We start from the raw sequence: 22,998 nt of genomic DNA on the forward strand, positions 1-22,998 counted from the left end.
ATATGTTTGAAACAAGGGTAAAGGAGAAAAAACACAGGAAATCTGATAAGCGTACATGCGCACATCCACTAGAGACACACTCTATATACGAACAGCCGTGCCGTGGCAGAAAGTCAAAAGTCAACAACTTCCTGTGCTTCCTTTGTATTCTGTTAGTGGAAATATGATGCTTCTACCCAAAAAAGCCCTTCAGTATCCTGCATAGATACATCAGTAGCATAAATCATAGGAGAAAATGCATGTTACAAAAAAAACATCAGCATTTGTGCATAGCTACAAAAAACCAGTTTTGACCCTCATATCTTCTCACCAGTGACCTTGACCCTCACCCCTCACATTCCATACTAAAAATACACACAGGGCTAGGGTTACTATCATAGGTTTAAAAAGATCCTCTAGCTGATTTGCATGTGACCCTCTCTTGATCAGCACATGATGAAAGGCAGCAAAAAAAAAAAAAGAAGAGAAAAATCCATAAGCCACTGAGCTGTCTGCTGAGCTGAGGCATCCAGTTATCAGCCAACATCAGCATGTTGTCTGAAAATAACAGGAAGCCTCACAGTTCTGGGTTACAGAAAAAAAAACGTTCTTCCCTCCCTTGAAGTTAACGAAGGATCTGATATGACGTGACTGACAAAGATGCAACAGATCAAAGATTCCTACCCTTCTACATTTCAGGGTACAGACTCTACCGTCTCTTTAGATTCCTGTTGTGTTCTTGGTGTCACTTGTTCATTAACAGATTCACTGAGATCATTTTAAAACAGATGGAAACTTGAGCACGAGTCCGTGAGTTTGCAGAAGTGAGACCAGAGAGAAAGGCAGCTCTCAGACTGAAGCTTAGGGAACTGTGGGGTGGCTATCGCTCTGATCATTTCACTATACACCACTGATGGGAACAGTATTGGAGGTTTGCCATCTGCCGACCTAACAGTCATGGAGCTATACAGCAAAGTACAGCCACAAAGAAGAGTCGAGCAGAGAATCTCTTTCACCTTCTCCAGTCTGAGGATCTACTGCCTTTTTTAGTTTTATATTATTGTAAACTAAACATGTTTGTGTCAGAGATGTTTCTCTTTTTTCAATATATTCTATAGACTGAGCAATTAGTCATTCATAGAACATGCCAATAAAGAAAAGATGTGTTAGTTGCAGCAGCCTGATAGCAAATCTAAACCATTTCAGATATTTGAGCTTGAAAGTTGATTCTTGACCTTGACTAAACAATCTTGCAGCCCAGGGACTGAATCACACAGTCCTCTCAGCTGACAGAGTTGAGTATTCCCCGTTTGGGGTTTGGGTTAGTGCATATAGAGTGGTGTAGCGATGACATATTTGTGGAGGCTAACCCGGAAGTTAGCATCGCTGGTTGCCTCGACAAGAGGCCTATGACATTTTTGACATTGTAACATAAAGCCTTTAGCAGTCACTGGTCTAGCATTACACTCTATAACACCGTTGGACTCATTATGGTCATTTTATCACAAATGATCAAAGTTGGCACAGCAGGACTAGAGCTATCACCATTTTTATTCCATGAATTCTTCTTCCTTTTCAAAATCTGGAGCCTACATCACCCACAATGCAACTTAGTCACTGAGTGACATCACTGGAGACAATTTATGCAGTACATGCAGCTTCCTCTGGAGCCACAAAAGGCTTCATACTACTTTTTTCACATATGCAGTAATACTGTGCGAGACCTGTAAGCACACTTCAGTGTGTAAACCTGGGGGAGATACATTTCTTGTAAAAGCTGAGACTGAAAGTGCAAACACTGCTGAGGAGGATCATGTGAGCCCCAGAGCAGCTCCCAAACACATCTTATGGTGGACTGCTTAGCTAACTTCTTAAATATGTCTCCTTGGGTCTAATAGCTAATCAGAAAGAGATGTCTGGGTTTGTGTTTGGGGGTCGGTTCCATTAAACCCAACACAAATGTGTGTCCAGTAATACAGCACCATGGATGGACACACATCTGCTCTCAGCTCCAGCTCGGGTCTGTATGACTGAGGACGCTGGCTGTGTGCAGCCCTGGGGATGCTTGCGGAAGGAAACAGAGCAGGAAGTAACTGAGAAGTGGGCTGTCCTAATTTTAACGGAACACCGAAGATTTTAGCCATTACCGACAAAGACGAACATCAGAAAGCAAACGTCCAGTTTGGAGCAGTTACTGAATGTGCTGTGTCCACAGTCTACAGGAGAGACATGGGTCGTTTTCTCTGAGTTTCACAAAACGCCCAGATAGGCAACACAAAGATGAGCCGCGATATTAAAATGACATTTCTAACAAACGGGGGCAGTGGGGTGAAGCGTTAAATGCCCTGCTGCCTGTTTAAAGGCTAGGCTAACCGCAGCTAGCAGCTGTACCTGGTCGGCCAGTTTGAGGACAGCCATCTCTGGGTCAGCTCCGGCTGCTCATCCACTCCCTCCGACACCGCAGCACCATGCACGGTGCGATGCTGAGCCCCAAACGCCGCTCCTCCCCTCCTTTCTCCGGTCTTCCCGCGGGACTTGAGGCGACTAGATGTAGCAGCGCGGCTTCTTGTAGCTCTCTAGCAGACGCACAGGCGGATGATGATGAAGGCCGGGGCGAGCACCACGGCCATCAGCCCCGCTCCACTGACGCTATCTGCGGGGACGCTGCTGAGCCGAGGCGGCCGCTCGGGGTCGCGGGGAGGCGGGGAAGCAGGAACGGCTCGAGCCACCGGGGTAAACAATCCACATTTATGGCTGCTGCTGCACGGAGGTCCCAGGCGTCTCTCAGAGCCATACACCACACACAGAAGCCTCCCTCCTCCCCGGTCTGCAGAGCTACGAGCCTCCCGGAGAGGCAGCCAGGCTGAACTCAGCTGAACGGAGATCGCACAGGAAGTTGATGCCTGTCTCTCCTCCTCTCAGATGCAGAAGTGGAGGAGAAGCTTCCTCAGCATCAACAACAAGCAGCACCCCCTCGCTGCTGCCATCCTCTGGAAACACAGGGACCCAACGGAGCGTCCGACAGTAATGAAACATGGTGCATGAAAAATGAATAGGCACACAGATGTAGTGGAGTGTAACTGATGCCCGTGCTTTACAAAATCATGTTACACACCACACTAACAGACTAGTGCACTGTAGGTTCTGTGAGGATTAGGTCTGTTTTTATAGCCTATATTTAGGATTTTTTTTTTTTTTTTTTTTTTTTTGTCATAACACACACACACACACACACACAAACAAATAAATGAGCAAGAAGACATAACAGAGTATAACAAAATAAAACAAACTGCCAACTCAGAATAAAGTGCATGTCAATGTCAGTCCTTTAATGACTAAAATGTCCACAAGTTGATTGATAGTCAGAGTCCAAAACCAAGACAGACACCTCTTTCTCTTAATATGTTCAGATAGCACCAGCCACGACACCCATCAACATGTTCACATACAACCAGTACTCAGTAGTCATTACTACGTTATTACACGAGTACTCAATAGTTATTACTACATTATTACATGAGTACTCAGTAGTCAATTCTACGTTACTACATGAGCACTCAGTAGTCAATTCTACGTTACTACATGAGCACTCAGTAGTCATTACTACATTATTACATGAGTACTCAGGAGTCATTACTACATTATTACATGAAAATCATGTCGAGCAAGGAGGAGAAACTAATTCCACTGTCTCAGGATAACCATTTTTGCTATGACTGCACCAAACATGAGGGCTTGTTGTACTGGAAGAGTCCAAGAGTAGTTGGAGCAACTGGATTAGGTCTATTTATAGGGTCATACCAGTGTCTGCATGTTTTAGCCTGTTAAAGGCTTAGTCTGTTATTTTTTGAGTAGCATATTCACATTGTTGACCAAAACAATGTGAGGTCAAGGTACTTATTTACGTTTTAATTTTTTTGACAATGTCATATCGTTAGCAGATGGACTTTTCCCAGTGGTCAAGGAATAGATGTTCAAACTTCCCCTTATTCTGAGCACTTTCCATGTTGGTTAAAACGATGAGAAGTTCTTGGCCTTTGAAACAACAGTTGACTAAAAAACTCAAGGTGCACTTACCCGCTTCTCCCAGATCTTTTAGCTGTATCACATGGTTTACATCAGTTGGCGGAGTTTGCCCACTTGTTACAGAACTATCAATGTTCAAACTTTCCATTATTCTGAGAACATTTAGGTCTTCTTTTGGCTTAACAGTTAAGCTTGACAATTCATACTTGATATATAACTGACAGAGGTCGGTGAAGTAGTCCAGAACTTCCTTGGTGGCAAGGCACCCTGCAATGCTGAAGGCTCTAGACATTGCCAGGCTGGCTTGGTTGATTGACCTCTTCAGTGTCACATGGACATTGAGGACAGTACCAACGGAGTGGCAGACTGGGTTGGTGGTCCACATTTTCAAAAAGGGGGACTAGAGGGTGTGCTGCATTATCAGGGGATCAGACTGCTCAGCCCTCACTGATGGTCATGAGTTGTGGGTAGTGACCGAAAGAATAAGATACAAGCTGCCACAGTCAGTGTCCAATGTAGGGTGGCTGCGCTCAGCCTTAGAGATAGGGTAAGGAGCATGGCCATCTGGAGGGAGGTCAGTGTAGAGCCTCTTCTGCTTTACGCTGAAGGTAGCCAGCTGAGGTGGTTTGGGCATCTGATGAGGACGCCTCTGTGCACATCCTCCTAGGAAGAGAACTCAGGGTTGACACAGAACTGGATGGACGCATTATATATCACATCTGGCCTGGGAAGCCCCCAGAAGGAGATGGAAAACATTGCGAGCGAGAGGGATGTCTGGAATACCATGCTTAGCCTGCTGCCACTGCGACTGGACCCCAGATAAGTGGAATGGATGGATGGATGGATGGATGGATAGATGGATGGATGGAAAGCCTGAAAAATGTTTTTATGTGATTTTGAGCCAATAGTTTAAAATGTGCTAAATCAGAAGAATAGTCCTTTAAGAAAAAAGAGGTAAAATGAAAGCCTTTGAAAGTTTGTTGCTTTGATAATGATCATTGACTGGAAATTACAGTCTGCCATCATCTACTATCCTACTTCATGACTGCTGATGTCCCTTTATGTACGCAATGTTTCCCGGTGGAAACATTTCTAATCACAGTCATCTGTCCCTGGGGGCAGGTAACAAACCAGGGAGATGTAGCTTGCCAGGTTGCCTCCCACTGTTGACTCAAACACACACAGAGCAGCAGCAGCAGAGACGCCACCATGCATTTTTCATGGTTCACCGTTTTCATGGAGACGCATTCCAAAGGTTATAAGGGAAGGAAACTGAAGAGAGTCATTATTGTTCCATGTCTGGAAGATAACAACATCAAAACTTTCCAGTTCTGTTGATCGACCCCTCCATCACATCAGTCTAGTATGACATTTCCTAATAACTATTTGGATGGATTGCTATTAACTTTAGTCAAGATCATGGTACCACAGCGGATGTATTTTACTGACTTTGGTGATGATGACTTCTTCTTGCACCACCAGTAGCTCCCACTTATCCTATGAACAAAATTTACAACATGGATTGGCACAAAGACATTCATGGCACTCTGATGATGTATCCTAATGACTCCAGGGATTCCTTGACTTTTCCATTAGCACCACGTTGGGGTTCAGATTTGTTGTGCTTTTTAGTAAAATGTCCTGACAACTACTGGACAGATTGCCATGAAATGTAGCACAGACATGCATGTTCCCCTCAGGATGAGCTGTAGTAACTCTGGTGATCCCAGGTTAAATCAGGTTAAAGGTACGATTTACTAAGAAATACCTGCTAAATTAATCGTGCTTCCACCAACTTCCGCCGTCCTTTGTGTTCTGAGCAGCACATGGTGGCATGCCAATAAGCTAAATTGTAGCATTTTCATTGTGAGCATGTTAGCATGCTGACATTCACAATGAGTACAGCCTCACAGAGCCACACACATCACATAATAATTACATGATAAATACCCCTCAATCTCTGAAGGCAAACTTCTCCCACAAGCATCTTTAGTACAACAGCCAAAGTCCAAAAAAGCTGGGTTGAAACATAATTAAAACAGAATGTGATAATTTGCTGATCCCTTTTCACATTGAAAACAGTACAAAGACAATGATTTAATGTTTCACCTCATATACATCATTGATTTTAAATATATTCGTATTCTGAAATTGATGGGAGCAACACGTTTCAAGTAGGTTGGGACAAGGGCAACAAAAGTCTGGGTAAGTTGTGGGATGCTCCTGAAGCACCTGTTTGGAACATTCCACGGGTAAAGAGGTTCATCTGTAACAGGTGACAGGATGATGATTGGGTATGACAGGGGGAATCATCAAAAGACTCTGTGGTTCACAAGCAAGGATGGGGCAACATTCACCACTTTGTGCAACACGGTTGTATAAAGGATATTGCTACATGAGCTCAGGTATACTTGGTTAAACCATTGTCAGTAAACGCAATTCATTTATAAGTGATTGCATTCTGGTTTCATTTATGTTTTACTCCCAACCTTTTTGGAATCTAGGTTATACAAGGCACATGTTTACACAACTCTGACTCTGGTTTTCAAGGAATATCCCTCTGCTACAGCCACACACACACACACACACACACACACACACACACACAAAACAGACTTAGTGCCTTCCTCCTCAGATCAGCAGACCCAGAGTCTGCCAGGGAAATCTGGGTCAAAGCACATGAGCGTGGCTCGGCAGCAGTGGTGAAGTGAACGGTAGGGAGGAAGAGTGGGGGAGGTTTTTTTCCATTGTGTGTCTATGAGCAGTCATGCATGTGTGAACACGTGTGTAGAAGGGTTTGATGTATCTGCTTTTTTTTTATTAGCGCAAATAAATTCAAAATGTATTCATTAGTGATAATGGAGGGGTGGCACTCAAGGACATTCAGATGGAGCAGACAGACATGGAGCATTTCTCAGCCCATTACATCAGCTCACTCTTTCACAACACTCATAATGCTTCTACACTTAAAGATTAAAAAGCACAAGAAAGCAGAGTTTAAATGTTGGATGTTGATGTGAATTTTTTTGCAAGGCCATGAACTTCAAAAGGAGACTGCACGCTAACAGGAGCAATAGTAGCTCATAGTCTGTACTGCCTCCATTATGTCAGACTTAGTTCACCCATATAATGTGAGGAATGAGTTCATCCTAAACAAGGCCACCAGGACAGCCAACCCCCCATGCTCTCGCTGCTTTATCTGGTTGTTGTGTCTCTGCAGAATGATAAGGAAACTAGGTGTGTTGTGATCCTGGTGCCTAACCCTCCTAAATGTCGCTAATTAAGCCCAACAATTCACCTAGAATCTTACAACTTTAAAGGCAAGATGAGGATGTCTACGTTTTTTTCCCCTTGTGTCTAACATACTGTCATGGTTGTAGTAGGAAGAAATTGAAAGGTACTTGGACACAATAAAGCTTCATTCAGCTGACTCATGTAGAATGGATCATTATGTGAATGTGTAATCTGTAAATCGTTGATATTTGGCATCTAGATCCTGACTTATGACTCCCAACCAGGGAGCACCAAGCTCGGCATAACAGGGAGTGACAATAATGTTCCCCATAAGGGAAGGTAAACTCAGAGTCTAACTGTGGGGGTGTCAGGGTGGAGGTGGGGTTTTAAAAAAATATATACTGAATAAAAAGTAGTGGTAGTAGACAGTGGCAGCATAGAGCGTGGCAGCAGGCATGGCAGCAAGAGTGATCAGAGAACTGACTGCTTCAGTACATTTGAGTGATTAAAATTGTTGGTTTGGAGTGTGTCTTCTTTGCCATGTGATTGTTGTAGCAAGATTCAAGTTGATCACAGGCTTCTTTTCTTAAGTCCAAAACCTGGTCAAGAAACCATCATGAGTTCTGTGATGTTCAGAACTGCAACTAACAATTACTTCTGTTCTGATGATTATTTTCTGGATTAATCATTTGGTAGATGGTCAGAAAATAGTGAAAAATGCTTTCAGTCAATGCTAATACTTCCATTCGAGAAGCTGGCAGATATAAACTTTGTTCTTATTTGATTTCTTTATCTCTCATCCATCCTGTGTTATATCTAATGACTAAATATTGACAGGGGCAACGCTGTAATGGTGCTTGTTGCTACATTCACTCAAGTAATGTTTCTCAATATTTCTTCTAGCTTCCAGTTTCCATTAATATACATGAAGTATGAAAATTAATTAGTCTGAAAAAGGTTTGACATGCCACATATCCATTACTGATTTAAGAATAAAACATCAAAGCCATTTAAAGCAGTAGGGTTTTTAAACATTTTCTATGATAACTATTAATGGCTTCAGCTTTAGATGTTAACAAAATGTTACCTGTATTAAAATAACATTTCATAATGTTCAACATTTTTTGGATTATGTTTAAATAGGTTTAGATATCCGCTCCCCTTTATATGATAAATTCTCTTAAAGCTACCATAACCATCTGTATAGATGTTTAATTCCAGCATGTAGTTTACATTGAATGAAGACAAAATAAATCTCACTGACACAGAAATGGAGTTTTATAAACAAACATTTTATTTGGTTAAATAAAGCAACAATCTAGTAAGAACAAAGGTGTGAATCGAGTCGAGGGTGTGTAAAGGGAGCAGCCGGTACAGAGGCCTATCAATACACACAAACAAAACATAATCCAAATATTTAAAACATTGTAATGACTGCTCTGCATTCTTCAGGCAAGGTTCATCTGACCCCAGTCGTTCCTTACAGGAAACACTCAAAAGGTAAAATAAAAAAATACATACAGACTCTACAATGTTCCTTCTTTTATTTCTCCCAAAATCATGCTCATTTTCAATTCAGGGTAAATAGGTGGCATTAAGAGGCCAAATGTGCCTGTGAGGGGATTGTTTAACCCTGGAAAAGACCAACAGTTGCTAATTAAAAACTAGCTCAGTGCTAGACCAAAATAGAGACGACAATGGAAAGTGAGAATTGAGGCAGGAGAAAAGCAGAGGAGACATTAATTTGTATTTACAAGACATAGTCCAGCTCATAGCGGACGTACATGTTTTTCTCGTCATTGTACACTTGTGGGTAGTGGGCGATGAGGGCATCTTGTGAGCCAATGTAGATGGAGTTGTAAATCTTCCAGTAGACGTCTCTCACCTTCCTGGCTGGATGGAACAAACCCTGAGGATACAAGAAATTCAATAATACAGGTTTAGTACAGTGACCCTTTCTCTCTGATCTTTATTCAGTCAACACCTTTAATTGAATTGTTAAAGTGCAGCCCACTGCAGTTACACCTTGCTCAGTGATAATCAACAATATTATGAAGCCATAGCCATTTTTCCTTTTCAGAGTTGTTACCTCCTTTTTTTAAATGACGCACTTATTTGTCAATTTACTGTGTAATTTCCTTTTTCCTTGTATAAATTGGACTTTGTTTGCAATTATAACATGATAAACTAACAATGAGTAATTCAGCAGTATTGAACAGTCGATCGAGGTGAATGGTCCTGGTTGTTCTTACCTGTAAACAGTACTGCAGCATGCGGCAGGGCCCGATGGCAACCCGCAGCCCCTCCAGGGCGCCCATGACAGCCTGAATTACATGAGGCGATGTCTCAAAGACATTGGGCCACACATAGTTGAGCAAGTGGTTGAGAGAGTCTTCACAGCCAAAACCGTAGACGCCCAGAGACATGTGCTGGACCACTGCACTGGCGGTCTGTCTGTGGACCAAGTCTCTGCAGGATGACAGAAGTACAGGGTCAAGGCTCCACAGTTATTGGTATAAATAAACTGGAAATTATAAACCAGTAGCTCCATGTTTACTTAAGTGAGCTATCACCACAAGGTGCAAAGTTCAGGAATTCTGTGTTTTTACAACATCCCTTTGTCAAGATCAGTGTACAGTGGAAGACAGAGAAACTCACCTGTCCATGAGTGCGTCCTCCAGCAGCGGTGTGACAGCGTAGATGTAATCTTTGCCCATCTCTCCAATGTACTCAAACAGGAAAGAGAGGGACTTGAGTACGCCGTTCTGCACATTGAGCTCAGGCACACGGTATTCGTTCATGAGCGCAGGCAGCACTGTGAATGGTGAACAGGTCTCGGCAACAATGGCAATGGCCACAGTTGTGCAGACTCTGTTCTGACGCTCCTGGACTTTCAGGTTATTGAGAAGAGTGGCCAACACATCATGGGGACTAAAGGGAAGGAGGGAGACGGGCAAAGTATTAGTTCAGATGACATTAGCAGAGAAACAGGCAATGGTTTCATTTATCATATGATGAATATTTCAAATAATAATCACAGGGGTTCTGCAGGGTTCCCTAAGTTGTATTTAAGACTTTTAAAAGCATATGGAATATGGAATGCAATATGCCTAGATTTGTTTCTTTTTCTAAACTGTATCACACTATTCCAGTACTTTCTATCAGTATAAAACAATGATTCCAAATGATATAATTAATTTAATGACTGCAACCTGAGGACAATGGATTAATCAATTAAAAATCTCTATTCATTGAAGATTTTTGCTAAAATTAACTTGTCCATTAGGAGATGAAGCATCCTTGTTTCTGTCGCTACCCACAGCATTAATGATGCTCAGACTACCGACAGCCCGGAATCAGATACAAAAACATTTTGTGACTAACATTACTGCCTAAAGGTAGCAAGAAGAAAACATTTTTCCATTGTAAGGCCTCTGTTTTAAGGAAAGAAAAATTAAATGCTTATAAGAGCTGCAGATACCCTGAATAGAGATGATTCAATCAACATAAATACAAAAACATTTGGTATTAATGACCTTCACAATGTTTCTGAAGGCAGCACTCACCCAATGGCTTTGGCGATATAACCAAACGTGTTGACAGTAGCTCTGCGGATGGCTTTCTTGTGAGCTTTGAGCAGCTCCAGCAGTTCAAAACAAATCCTCATCCATTCCCTGGCCGACACATATTCAGCACCCCTAAAATAAACAAGGTGTTAGGATAAGGCCTGGTGCTGCTCATTGCACAAGTCTTACAGACGCTACAATCAGATAAATATAACTTCAATCTAAAATTTGATTCTACCGACCTGTCTGCAATCCTGCCCACCAGATCAATGCAGTTCTCCTGCACTTTCTCATGTCTGTTCTTCAGGATGGGAGTCAAACGAGGAAGCAGGTCTTTGATTGGTGGAGTCATCTTGTGCATACCTGCAATGAAAAGAACATTATCCAATAACTATCCAGATGTTTACTTTTCTAAATCCAGAAATCTGAATGACTGGCCAGGAAATGCCTTAATCATTCAAAATGCAATCATTGTTGATGAAGGTGAAGGACACTTACCAATAACATTAACAATGGCTTTGAGTGCTCCCAGGATGCTACCCAGAACCTCAGGATATTCCTCTCCCAGGTACTCATACAGCACCACACCCAAGTGACCCATCAGCTTTTCCTGCAGCGATGGACAAGGAGAACATGCATTAGTTTCTGAAATAAAATATACAGTTGGGCCTTTGAATCTGTGTTTGCACACGTCTTCATAATGTACCTCCTGGCAAGTCTTCATCACCACAGCTGTACGGGAGATCAGGTCAGCAGCCTGCTGACGGACTTTAGCTGACTTGTTGTTCAGACGCCACAGCACCGTACCACAGATCTGAGGCAGGTAGGGTTTGACACGCTTCCCGAGGGCATTCACCACAGTGCCGAAACCATTCAGCATCACAGAGTCCTGAAGAAAAAGGAGAAGGGATTAAATCAACAAGAGAAAAACATTCTGTAAAAGAGGGTTCTTCCTGTCCTGGAAAATCTTGACATAGTAAACTGTACACAATAGATTTGTGTAATAGATTTTAACAGCTCTTAATCAAGCCGATGAGCGCGATCCCCTTTACCTCTGTTGTCTGTTCCTGGAAGGCATACAGGATGCCGTCGATTAACTGCTCCTCCAGCTTGTGGTCGATGTCAGCTGCACCCAGGTTGCCCATAATTTTTTCAATAGTCTCCATCACCATCTTTCTGTACTGCTCAGCCTCATCTTTCAGGTCATCCACGATGCGAGAAATGATCTCTGCTGCCCCCACTTTGTTGGCCAACTCCACTGTGGTGTCCACCAACTGTTGGAGGACAAGACAACATGGATGGGGTATGTGCATAAGCTTGAAGTCTCTTTAATAAGTTGAATGTGAACTTCTGTGTGTTTGCTTACCTGTCTGTAGTTGCGCCTGTCCAAAGCCATCCTGTGTTGCCAGAAATGCTTGAAGAAGGGGGGCAGGATCTCAGTCTTAATGTAGTTGGCCTCCACACCATCAGTGCCACAACACTGTTTCACCACCTATGAGATAAAATACAAGTGCAGGTCAGAGACGGAAAATTGTGACAGACCACATCAACATGGTCTCCGGTCCTCCAATATCAGAGTTCAGACAGAGAGCATTGTTTTTAAGTGTAACCAACGGGTGCAGGGTGAGAACAGAGAGGACATGGGTGCCAGCTCTGCTAATTCTCATGTTGGTGTTCATATAGCGAACTACTAGCCCTGATGAAACCATGTGGTGGTTGAACAGGCGAGAATAAGTCGCAGGAAGTTAGTAAAGATTGAAGGATATTAAGTTATTCTTCCCATCCCTTACCTTGAGTACAATCTTTTTCATCTCCTCATCAGGGGACTGGAACTCTCTGATGAGGATCAGCATCACCTCTCTGGTGTAGTAGTTAGCATACTCAGCGTCCATCAGCGGGATCAGGTAACCAATAGCTTTGAGGAAAGCAGCCAGACCCTGGTGACAAAAGTCAAGAAACATATTGTGAATGCAAACTTGGCCCAAAGATTGTGGTTCAGAGACCTGAGGAATAAACGTGTTTGTCTGATGCTCCCAGCAGAGTATTATTGGTCTTTAATCTGACCTCTACTGACAGTAGCAGCCCCTCCAAGCAAATATTCACACTGTAGCCACATGGAGGCTTAGCGCTGGGTGTTGATCTTGCAACAAATAGTTTGTTCTTTCCTCAAAAACTTGGCAAAGTACCCTTTTGTTTTTTTAAAACTGAAATCTTACCTTTCCTCTGTGCTGTCTGATACCCTTCCACAGCGGCTTGAGGACGGAGTCAAAGGATTCAATACCATAGGGTGTAGCAGCTTCAGCAAGGGCAGCTATAGCCAGGGCACTGATGGTCCTCACCTTCTGCTGCTCATCCACCAGGCCTGTGAAATCACAGTCAAACAGTCAGAGCTTCAACACATTTCAGTCCAGTAATTATGACAGTGTTTATCTTAATAAATAATTAACTGTATGTGCAGGTTTCACTTTATGTTTCAGGCCCAAAATTAAGGAATTATTGTTAAGAGTGAAAACTTTAAAATTAGAAATACAGAATAGTAAAAATAGTAAAATATAGCTTACAACAAGGAGAACAAATAAAACAATACAGTTCTGAATAGCTCAGCTGTATAGATATAGCAAATGCTCTGAGAATCTGTATCAAAGATTGATTTCAAATAAACTGTGGCATATTTATGTTTATATTATTTAAGCTACTAGGACCTGTTAAAACTTTTACATGTGACATGACTGACCGTGTTCAATGATCTCTACCAAACTGCGAAGGTGAGGCAGAATGGCACAGCCCATAAGGATGGCAATCTGCTGCACGATCTTGATGCCTGTGTGCCGGGCCTGCCATGACTTCTTGCTTTTACACACAGCTTTGAGGAAGGGCAGGAGAGAAGGAATACCAAGAGCAGAGGCCACCACGGCAAAAGCACGGGCTGTGGTGTTTCTGACATACTCGTCCATGTTGTCAATATCAGGTCGCATTGTTGAGATCATTGTAGCCAAACCAGCAGCCTGGGACAGACAGGAAGAAGACAAATGTCAAATTAGTCAGTGCCACATAACAAGACACTTACTGACCAGTCAGTTATTCAGAGACAGTCATCACAAACCACAAAGAACAGCTTTCTGAATGGAATGTGTTAAAAATAAACTTCAATGTGTGTTGGTATTGTTTGGTGTGATGGCATGATGTTTGGGAGCATGTTGCCCATATGAAATAGCAATTAAAATGAAAAATTCATGTTTCTTAGTTCAACTAAAATCAGAATAAAGATGCATCAAAAACAGATAACCCTTTACAACACCAGTCAACAGGGCACACTTACATCCAAGAAAGAATGCGTACTTGTTTTCATTCAGATTATACTGTCTGATAAACCTGGTTCTGCTGCACCAGTATACAAAGGGAACAGGCCAACAGGACAGCTGCTGTTCATAATAACTACATGTTTCATCTCATGTGCATGCAGTTTTCACATAGATCGTGTGAATTTCTTTAACGCTAACATCACTGCAAACTGTGGCTTAAATAAAAGGTTTGAATCGAATTGAATATTGAGACCGACTTCTTTTCCAGCCACAGTGGTGGCAATGATGAATATCTATCAAAGCAAATCTAACAAAATTCTGTTAATGGAATATCTGATTGTAACCAACGGGTGCAGGTTGAGAACACACAAGCCATAAATGGCAGGTATGCTAGCTCTCATGTTGGTTTCAATCTAGCGAACGGCTAGCCCTGATCTGACCATGGACTGGTCAAAAAGGCGAGAATGGTTCGCAGGAAGCAACGCGTGTGTGAAATTTCTTTTGCCACATTACCTTTGCCAAGTTAGAGATGATTTCTCTGCCTTCTACTCTGGCGTAGTAGTCTTCATCAATCAGTAGGGGCTCAATCACCACCAGGATCTGGACACAGAAAGGACAGTAAGTTAGTAACTAAAATCACAATCCACTTAAAGAAGCGCACAGCTCTCACACTCAGCCTACCTTGTGTACGTATGGTCGAACCAGGTCATCCAGTTTGTAAAGAATACGGTCAATCACTTTAACCAGAAGGTGGCGCTCCTGGTCTTCCAGGGTGGGTGACATGAGTAATGGCAGGATCTGGTTGAACAGGGGGCCAGCTCCAAATTCACGAGCCTTATCTGTAATCTGACGCAGAGCGGCCTAAGACAAGAGAGAGGAGAGGATCAGTCAGTTAGACAATGGTTGAAATCACATCGATTGAGACAGCCTCAACAAATCTGATGACTTGTATCTGCTGCTCCCAGCAGATCATGATCGTTTCACTCCGACCTCTACTGAAAGCAGCAGTTTCTCAGAGAGAAGATTCTTTAGCAAGCAAATATTCACACTGTAGCCACATACAGACTCAGTGCTGGGTGTTGATCTTGCAATCAGTATTTTTTTGTACTTCATGTGATTACAAGCCTCCTTGGTAGATTTGTAACATGAGAACAAAAGGGGCAGCAGGAAATTCTGGGACTTAAAGGATGTTTTAAAGAGGGATAGTGGAAAACATAGTTGAGGATGGTTGAAAGTAAGGAAATAACTGTAACCAACCTTCCTCATCGGTGGTGTTCCATTTTTAATCTTCAGTAGCAGCTTCATGATCTTCCTTTCTTTCTGCTCCTCAGGACTCAGTGTGGACTCATCCACCTCCACCTAACACAAACATACAGAGCTACTCATCAACACACTTTGAACTTCAGACAGAACAAAAATTCAACTCTTGATTTTACGTATGTTGTGCGCAAAAATTAAATGCTCACCAGCAGTTTGTCAAAATACTGGATGTCATCAGGTTTGAGAAAGGGGAGGTTGCCTGAAGGCTGGTCATTCATCTGTTTTGTTGTGCGGTCCTCTGCCTGCATGTGGAAGCCAGTCATGCCTCCAATAGGGGTGGGAGTGGCTGACAGCTTACGGGCCGGAGTACGGATCGGCACATAGCCTGCTGGTGGAGGCAAGACCTGTGGAGAAGAAAAATTAACTGTCAGTACTGTGATTAATATAAAATAACGTTTACTCTTGCGGTTGTCACCAGATAATTAAATGCAATAACCTTGTATCCCTCTGGGAACATGGCATCAAGCTCCTCGTCTGTTAGAGGCCGGTTCCTCTCATCAATTTCCCTCTCCCACCTCCACGCCTGCAGCTGCTCTGGAGTCATGCTCATCAGGTGACCTGAAGAAAAAAGAAGAGGAAACCAATTAAAAACAAAGTGAAACCATCACAGGGCTTGGATATCCATGTGACTCATATGTGGTTTTTTGGAAATCCATTAGCTTCTGCTAATACAATTCCTTTTCCCTAAAAAAAAACGCCTCACACTAAAAGTAACATAGTAATGAACAAGAAATAAGAGGTGCAAAACACAGATGGTAGAAGGAACATACAATGCAACAAAAAGTGAAGATTTATGTACCTGGTGTTGGGGTAGCCATGTTCATCGCTGGTGTTCCTATGGGAGTCTTTCCTGGGGTAAGTAGTGGCGTGGAGGATCCCATCTGACTGGCAGGGGTTTCGTCCCATCGAGACTTCCGCTTACTGGCCCCTGGGGTTGGAGTCTCACCCACCGACTCATCTCCTCTGTCTGTTCGAGGCGTTTCAGCCCAGCCACTCCCGTGTCCCGGGGTTTCCCTTTCTGTCTTTGGGGTTTCGTCCCAGCGGTTCTTGCGTACACTTCCTGTGGCTCCACCATGGCCGGGTGTTGCATGGCCAGGTGTGTCTCTGCCAGGAGTGGCAGCACCAGCAGGTGTGTGACTCGGAGTAGGGTCCCACATGCGGGTGCTGGGGGTGGCTCCTGGGGTCTCACTCCCTTTAGGGCGGCCAGGGGTTTCATCCCATCGGCTGTTTGATGGTGTATGTGCAGGAGTGTGTCCTGGAGTTTGCTAAAGAAAAAGGCAAAAAAAATGAGATTAGCCACATGAGTCTGACAATCTACAACTTCAAAATAGTTGCCCTACATGATTGGATTCCCTCATATTACCAACTTACATTATATTGAGTACTGACTGGCAATTGACCACAACATTTGTACCCACTGTAAGTCACTTAAATCACTTGAACCTTAAAGTTAGCTGGCTAAACCTTGAGTGGCTCACCTCAGCAGATGAGTCAGCCTGGTCCCAGCTGGACATCTTTTTGGGTGTAGCATTAGAAGGGGTTTGGTCAGCTGTCTGGTCCCAGCGACGCTTACGTTTTGTGGCAGCTTGAGAGGCAGCTGACCCGTTGACAGCTTTCAGGTCCCCTGATTTGGCCTTCTCTGCCAGCTGCAGACGAATCTCTCTCTACAAACAGAAATGCACAACCATCAGGATAAACTACATGACTGTATTGAAGGCAAAAAAATAAAAAGCACAGAACTAATTGACAACTTTGTCTGAAATGGTTTGCAGTCCATGTCAAAAAAAAAAACACTGAGTAGCTGCTTACCTCCTCTTTGGACAAGTTCTGCTCCAACATGACGTCCACGTACGACCTGACTTGCAGCTTGGGGTCCGGCGTTTTGCCCCCTGCGCGAAAGAGCACCAACAAGAACATAGGACACTCATCAGTATACACTCTAGGGACCTGAGTTATTACAAACACAGCAAGCACAAACATAGTCAGCTAAGTCTGACTCTCTTTACCAACAGATTAACTTACATTCCTGTTTTTATAAACAGCTGATTCACAAAACAAAGTCCTATTAATTACATACAAATATACATTGGTCTCTCTTACATACGGTCATAGCATTCTAATGAAAAACAAGCAGATACATAGAGAGAAGAGCTGAGGTTGTGGTGTTTTCTTTAAGTGGATTAAGAAGTCATAGCCATCACTGATGCAGGGGTCCTGGGCTGTGCTCTTCAGAATACGTACACTTTCAGTGCCAAGGGTCTTCTGCAGTCAGACTTCAACCGGCAGAAAAGAAGCCTAGAAAATTTCTCTTTACCATTAGTAACACTTTGGAAAAGGGTTTGAACTCACACACAACAGTATACCACCTGTGTTGCATTGATTTACGGCACTCAAAAAACAAAGCATCTTCTTGGGGCATAACCACAAAACTAGAAAAAATTCATGAGACCCTGTGGCCCAGATTCCCCTAATCACTTATACTAGCATATAAAAATGAAGGCAAGATTTTGAGGCTACATCTAGGAATGGCATTACTAAAGTATAAAAATATGAGTATCTACACTGGCATTTAAATAAAAAATGAGGCAAAAAATAAATAATGATAAATCTAGCCCATGTGTAAGTAGTATGATAATACGACATGCCAGAGCCAAACTGATTAATAACAGCACTGGTTATTATTCAATCATCATACATTAAGATCTTAACTTCCCTTTCAGGACAAAGGTATCTGATAACATGAGCCTGAGGTAAGTCAAATATTTGGGCAGTGATTTTCCACTACGTCTGGAGGGAGAATCGTATCTAAATTTGTTGGAAATCGCTAAGCCAAATAAAAAAGAAACTTAAGAGGCTCTTGGGGGGTGAAGTTTGTTGTAGCTGGGCTGCATCTGATTCCCCTCAAAGGCCCCAAACAAGCAGCCAGTGGACCCTGACCAAACTGACAAGTGCATAGTTCTCTGTGTTCCCCAAAACCTACACAGGATGAGTTGCTGCACTCTTAACAGAGTGCAGTACAGGACTGGCAAAGCAGTACTGCTGTAGGAGAGAAATTAAGGACAGTTAGTATGGGCCTGTGGTATTGTGGTACACAATTTTCTTGATAACATATTTCTATTTTACAGAGAGAGTTGTAAAATAAAAATATATTTACACAACAACTTTGTACAAAGAGCTCTCGCTACATGCAGGCTTCAGATACGCCCTACCTAGACCAAACCTTTAAGACTCAGGCCATTTAAGGTCACGTTGTCAGGGGAGTGAAGATACAATAACAATAGATAGAAAGTTATATAGCTGGCTCACAATTATTGCTTGTGTTTTTCCATACAACACTCAAGCTCTTAAATGTTTCTGCACTTAAAATGCCATTTCCAGGCCCAGCTAAGAAGTCTTGCAAAATATATAATTATTGATAAGCTATATAAACTCAAAAGGACCTATCTATTAAGTTGACATTTAAATTACAGCCCAGACGAAGAGAAATTTGAAAGACGAATGAGACCTGGTTGACAAATTCAGTTTATGGTTTTTAATGTTCTTATATAACCCTGAAATAACTGAAATTAGTTTGGGTTGACTATGCCAAAGTGACCCAGCATATTTCTCTCCACTGCCTGCCTTTGGCTTCTACAACTCTGTCTATGAGCGTCCGGATTATAGTTTTTCATCAGTTGCTGAGCTCAGCCTAGCATAACAGTTCATAGGCAGGTGAATTACACCACAGCCAAGCCTCGAAATTACATCTCTCATCCTCATATGCTATGACAAGAAGACACTGCACTTTCCCATCATAATCTACACTGAAGCTCACATAGGATTGTTAACCCTTCGACTCACACACAACCCATCTGCGACCCATGTTTGTTAGGTGAACTACCCCTTTGAACATTAAACACCTAACCACCTCCCCACTGAAAAACATGGTAACCCTACATTGGATTTAGCTTTATTGAATAGCACACACCAGAATAAAACTTTCACTTTTGCACCATAAAATCATGACAGTAATATTTTTCCAAAACAATAACCTGAATGTAAACTACTAGCCCACACCGACATGTGTTGCAAAGTTGGATACAAATGCAGATCATATATAAGAAGAAAAAGTACAATGACAAAATGTTCTTGGACCACAAAGGATTGACCACAGGGAAGGCATCAAGTCTGGGAAGCAAGTTATTGCGTTGTGATCGAAGGGTTGAACAGCAAAACCATGGGTGTGAAACCATTGTTGTCATGGGGGTCACAAAAAAGTGAACCGTGAAAAGGGGGAGGGAATGGGAAAGGTGTAATGAAGACAAAAAATAGCTAAATTTACCGTCTGCAAAAGGGTCGAGACGCTCTGGAGAGATGATCATCTGTCTGCGCCGGGCTTTGTATTCATCTTCCCGCTCTGCGATCTTCTGTGGACGATGCTCTGCAAACGGGTCATACTGCAAAAGGAAGACGGCGTAAAGAGTGAGTGTATTTCAAAATCAATTACATAAGGGCCCTTTGAGAGCTACTCTGAGAAACAATTTGTCTAAACTTTTCTTTTTATAGATTTGTGACGTCATAAATGTCCACATACTTGCTCGTCTGACTGAGGAATGGCATTGAGTATTGCCACTGGTGCGTGGTACCCTGGCTTCTTTGGACCCAACAAGCTTGTTGATGAATCATCTTCATCATCCTGAGGAAAGAAAGAGAAAAAGGAGTCTAGTCAAATCTCACCAAGACGGCAAGACTCTCCTAGCTCATATGCAACAAGCAAAGGGGAGCAGTCAAGCTCCAGAGACACTGTGGAATTGTGACACGAAGAAAGAAATGACAATCTGCAGTTTACTAATCATCGCACTGTAGAAACATGGGATAGAGGGGTGGTGAAAAAACAATTCAAATGTGTCTATGTCCTGGGTTGGTAAATACTTACATCCTCCTGTTCATTGGCAGCAATGGAAGTGACATATCCAGCAAAGCGACTGTCGCTGCCTCCATAGATCTCCTGGTCATAAAAGCCAGTGGAGTCAAGGCCCACTCCCTGCTCTCCTTCCTCCAGCAGGGTGGCCTTCATCCCCTGGATCTCCAGGATCTGGGCCTCGATATCTAAAGTAAAATCAACAAACGAGTGGGAGGATAAGAAACTGCACAATAACCAACACTTTTGACTCCACGGCAAAAAAAAAAAAAAAACTACATAAGACGACTACTGTTAATGACTTACATGATACAGAGGTAACAGTGCGTAACGGATTGCATGGCGGCTTTGTGACACAAATAGTTTCACTTAACACTGTGCGTATGTGCAACGTGTGGTCGACCAGTGTTGTTAAATCAGGCTATAGCTAACTGGGTTAGCCGAATGAGAATCATTTAGGCGTTTAAATAACTGCACATTTTGATTAAATACAAATAGTTTTACAATAAAGCATGCAATTAGAGGATATTAGAGCACGTCGACATACACCCAAAAAAGCACAAAAAAAGTGTGCGGTGACGTTAGCTAGCTAGCTAGCAAGCTAAAAAGCTAGCAACCAGCGCCATTATCTAAGCTGTCCGCGTTGCGTCGTATGTGGCCCGCTTGCTTTTCACGTTTTAAACGATGAATTCGTCTATTTGCATGTCCTCTATCCATCGCAACATCTACTACAACATTTCACGACATATAATATTCGTAAATGTAATCTGAAATAGAAGTTATTTAGTATTTTTTTTAAAGTAATTTACCTTCGTGCGTTTTGGCGATCTTCGCCATTTTGGTGATGGTTGTTCGACTCTGAAACCGGAAGCGTGCTAATCCACACTTCCGTCTATCTGTCTGTCGCTGGTCTCAGATCAGTTTACATATGTTACTAGTTAACTATTCTGAGTTACGATCGGCTAATCAGGAATCGGTTCAGCAGGTTGGTTCAGTGGTAGAAGTATACCACAGGGTAGAAATACTCTACTTCTTTAGCCAATATATTGAAACACATTATTGGCAAAAGGCACAAAGTGTCATCATTGTAATTATTGACGGATTCATGTGATAGAAAAATACATTTTAAGACAGCTGGTCCACACAGAGCTGATTTCAACTGAGCCTACTGTATATTGCGTAAACTGATCCATCACATAAAAATGCATCACTTTTTATAACGAGGTTACCTATTTTGTATTTAATGCCTTGAGAATATTAATTAAGAGAGCTAGATGGAATAGTGCAAATGTACTGTTTGTTGCTGCAGTCAGTCCTTTCCAAGCTGTTTTAAGAAATCTTATGTGTGAATCTATTTATCACCTTAGTGTGTCTGAAAATGAAGTTATCCTGGTTTTATCAAACATAAGGTGTGGCACTACACGATACCAGTCCCAGTGATGGAGACATTGGTACAATGTGTTTTTGTAAGACACTAATGTATATCATTTTTAAATTATGATCTTTTTATTGTGAGTTTGTATGTCATTTATTCTATTGAATGTCTTGTCTTTTATTTGGACCATGAGTCTTCAATAAAGTTTTGAATTCAACTGAATAAAATAATAAACAAAGATGCCAGATACATTTAGTGGTGTAAAAACTAAAATACCAATACTTGCCAATACAGTGTATGTCTAGTGGAGTAGAAATATACAATAGAAAAACCCAAATAAACCCCAAGTTCCTCAACATTTTACTTATAGGGCACTGATGTTCTGTACTTATAATAAGAATACTTCAGTGACTGTAGCTTAGTACTTTCTGCCACTGTACTTATTTGTATTTGTTGATGCATTTATACAATGTTATACAACAACTACTAGCCTACCACTACTACTACTACTACTTGTGTAGTAACACAACCATTATTAGAGCTACTTTTACAGTCCTCAGACAGACTTAATGAGACAGTTTTTGTTTTTTTAGGGTATTTTTTTAATTCAGTGAAAAGAATGCTTAAAATAAATATATATATATTATATAAAATCAATAATCAGAGCGATTCTAAGCATCAGAACACCCAGTAATACAGAATCAACTTTGAGAATCAACTTTGTTAAGGTATTTATCTCAGCTTCTCAGCAGATAAACAAAGAGAACAAGCTAAACAAATATAACCAAACACAAACACAAACATATAGCTTTTGTATAAAGGAGGGACCTAGACAATAAAATACTATATAATCTATAGCTACAGGTCTGATTGTTACTGTGTGTACAGGGTTGTGGCACAGGTACTATAACAATGCACAACACCGCAGTGTAAGACTTCTATGAATAGAATGTTACTCAATATACAGACATGGTTTGATGTGTATTTATGATTGTTTATATATTTTTTGTTAACTTGGATTCACTTTTATTCAGTTCCCTTCTGTTATTTAGCCTCCACTCAATGATATAGGCTTAATGAGTAGGGCAAAATAATAGAAACATCTGGCAGTGTAACACAATAGAATTCAACAGCACCACAAACTGCAGCCTCCAAAATGATCACACAGTTGTATCAGCACCTCCATGAAACAGTTTACAGAACAACTGAGCATTTTATTTAACCTTTATAAAAGTAGTCATTTCTGTGAGACTACAGTGTTTTTCTATGCAACCTTTAAGGTTAATGACCACTGTG

At 41.9% G+C, this 22,998-nt stretch overlaps 2 protein-coding genes across 11 annotated transcripts in view; both read right to left on the minus strand.

Annotated features, from left to right (window-relative positions):
- ankrd44 (ankyrin repeat domain 44) overlaps positions 1-2,951 on the minus strand; it is a 42,319-nt gene extending 39,368 nt beyond the window's left edge. For all 3 annotated transcript variants that reach the window (XM_084362085.1, XM_084362086.1, XM_084362084.1), the window contains exon 1: positions 2,371-2,951. In XM_084362085.1, the coding sequence (XP_084218211.1) occupies positions 2,371-2,397 (27 nt within the window). In that variant the 5' untranslated portion in view covers positions 2,398-2,951. The remainder of the gene's footprint in view (positions 1-2,370) is intronic.
- Positions 2,952-8,510: 5,559 nt separating this feature from the next.
- Positions 8,511-21,215, minus strand: sf3b1 (splicing factor 3b, subunit 1). Of its 8 annotated transcripts, XM_084362855.1 has the most exons (24): positions 21,137-21,215; positions 20,343-20,515; positions 20,001-20,102; positions 19,749-19,863; positions 17,237-17,316; positions 16,906-17,091; positions 16,227-16,692; positions 15,864-15,985; positions 15,574-15,771; positions 15,365-15,466; positions 14,789-14,968; positions 14,621-14,707; positions 13,540-13,810; positions 13,022-13,167; positions 12,596-12,742; positions 12,172-12,297; positions 11,858-12,079; positions 11,512-11,694; positions 11,304-11,415; positions 11,048-11,168; positions 10,806-10,937; positions 9,898-10,170; positions 9,492-9,708; positions 8,511-9,148 (listed from the first exon to the last, which is right to left on the minus strand). In XM_084362855.1, the coding sequence occupies exons 1-24, from the start codon at positions 21,162-21,164 to the stop codon at positions 8,990-8,992; spliced, it is 3,948 nt and encodes a 1,315-aa protein (XP_084218981.1). In that variant the 5' UTR covers positions 21,165-21,215; the 3' UTR covers positions 8,511-8,989. The 8 variants fall into 8 exon arrangements, 4 of the variants coding, with proteins under 4 accessions (XP_084218981.1, XP_084218982.1, XP_084218984.1 ...); XM_084362856.1 differs by lacking the exons at positions 19,749-19,863; positions 20,001-20,102; positions 20,343-20,515; positions 21,137-21,215 and adding an exon at positions 17,669-19,408; XR_014623308.1 differs by lacking the exons at positions 8,511-9,148; positions 9,492-9,708; positions 9,898-10,170; ... (13 more) ...; positions 15,864-15,985; positions 16,227-16,692 and adding an exon at positions 18,408-18,466 and having other exon boundaries at positions 17,025-17,091; positions 17,237-17,722.
- Between the last annotated feature and the right edge of the window lie 1,783 nt (positions 21,216-22,998).

This window comes from Pagrus pagrus (assembly GCF_965226575.1).
Source record: "Pagrus pagrus genome assembly, chromosome: 9".
NCBI lineage: Eukaryota > Metazoa > Chordata > Actinopteri > Spariformes > Sparidae > Pagrus > Pagrus pagrus.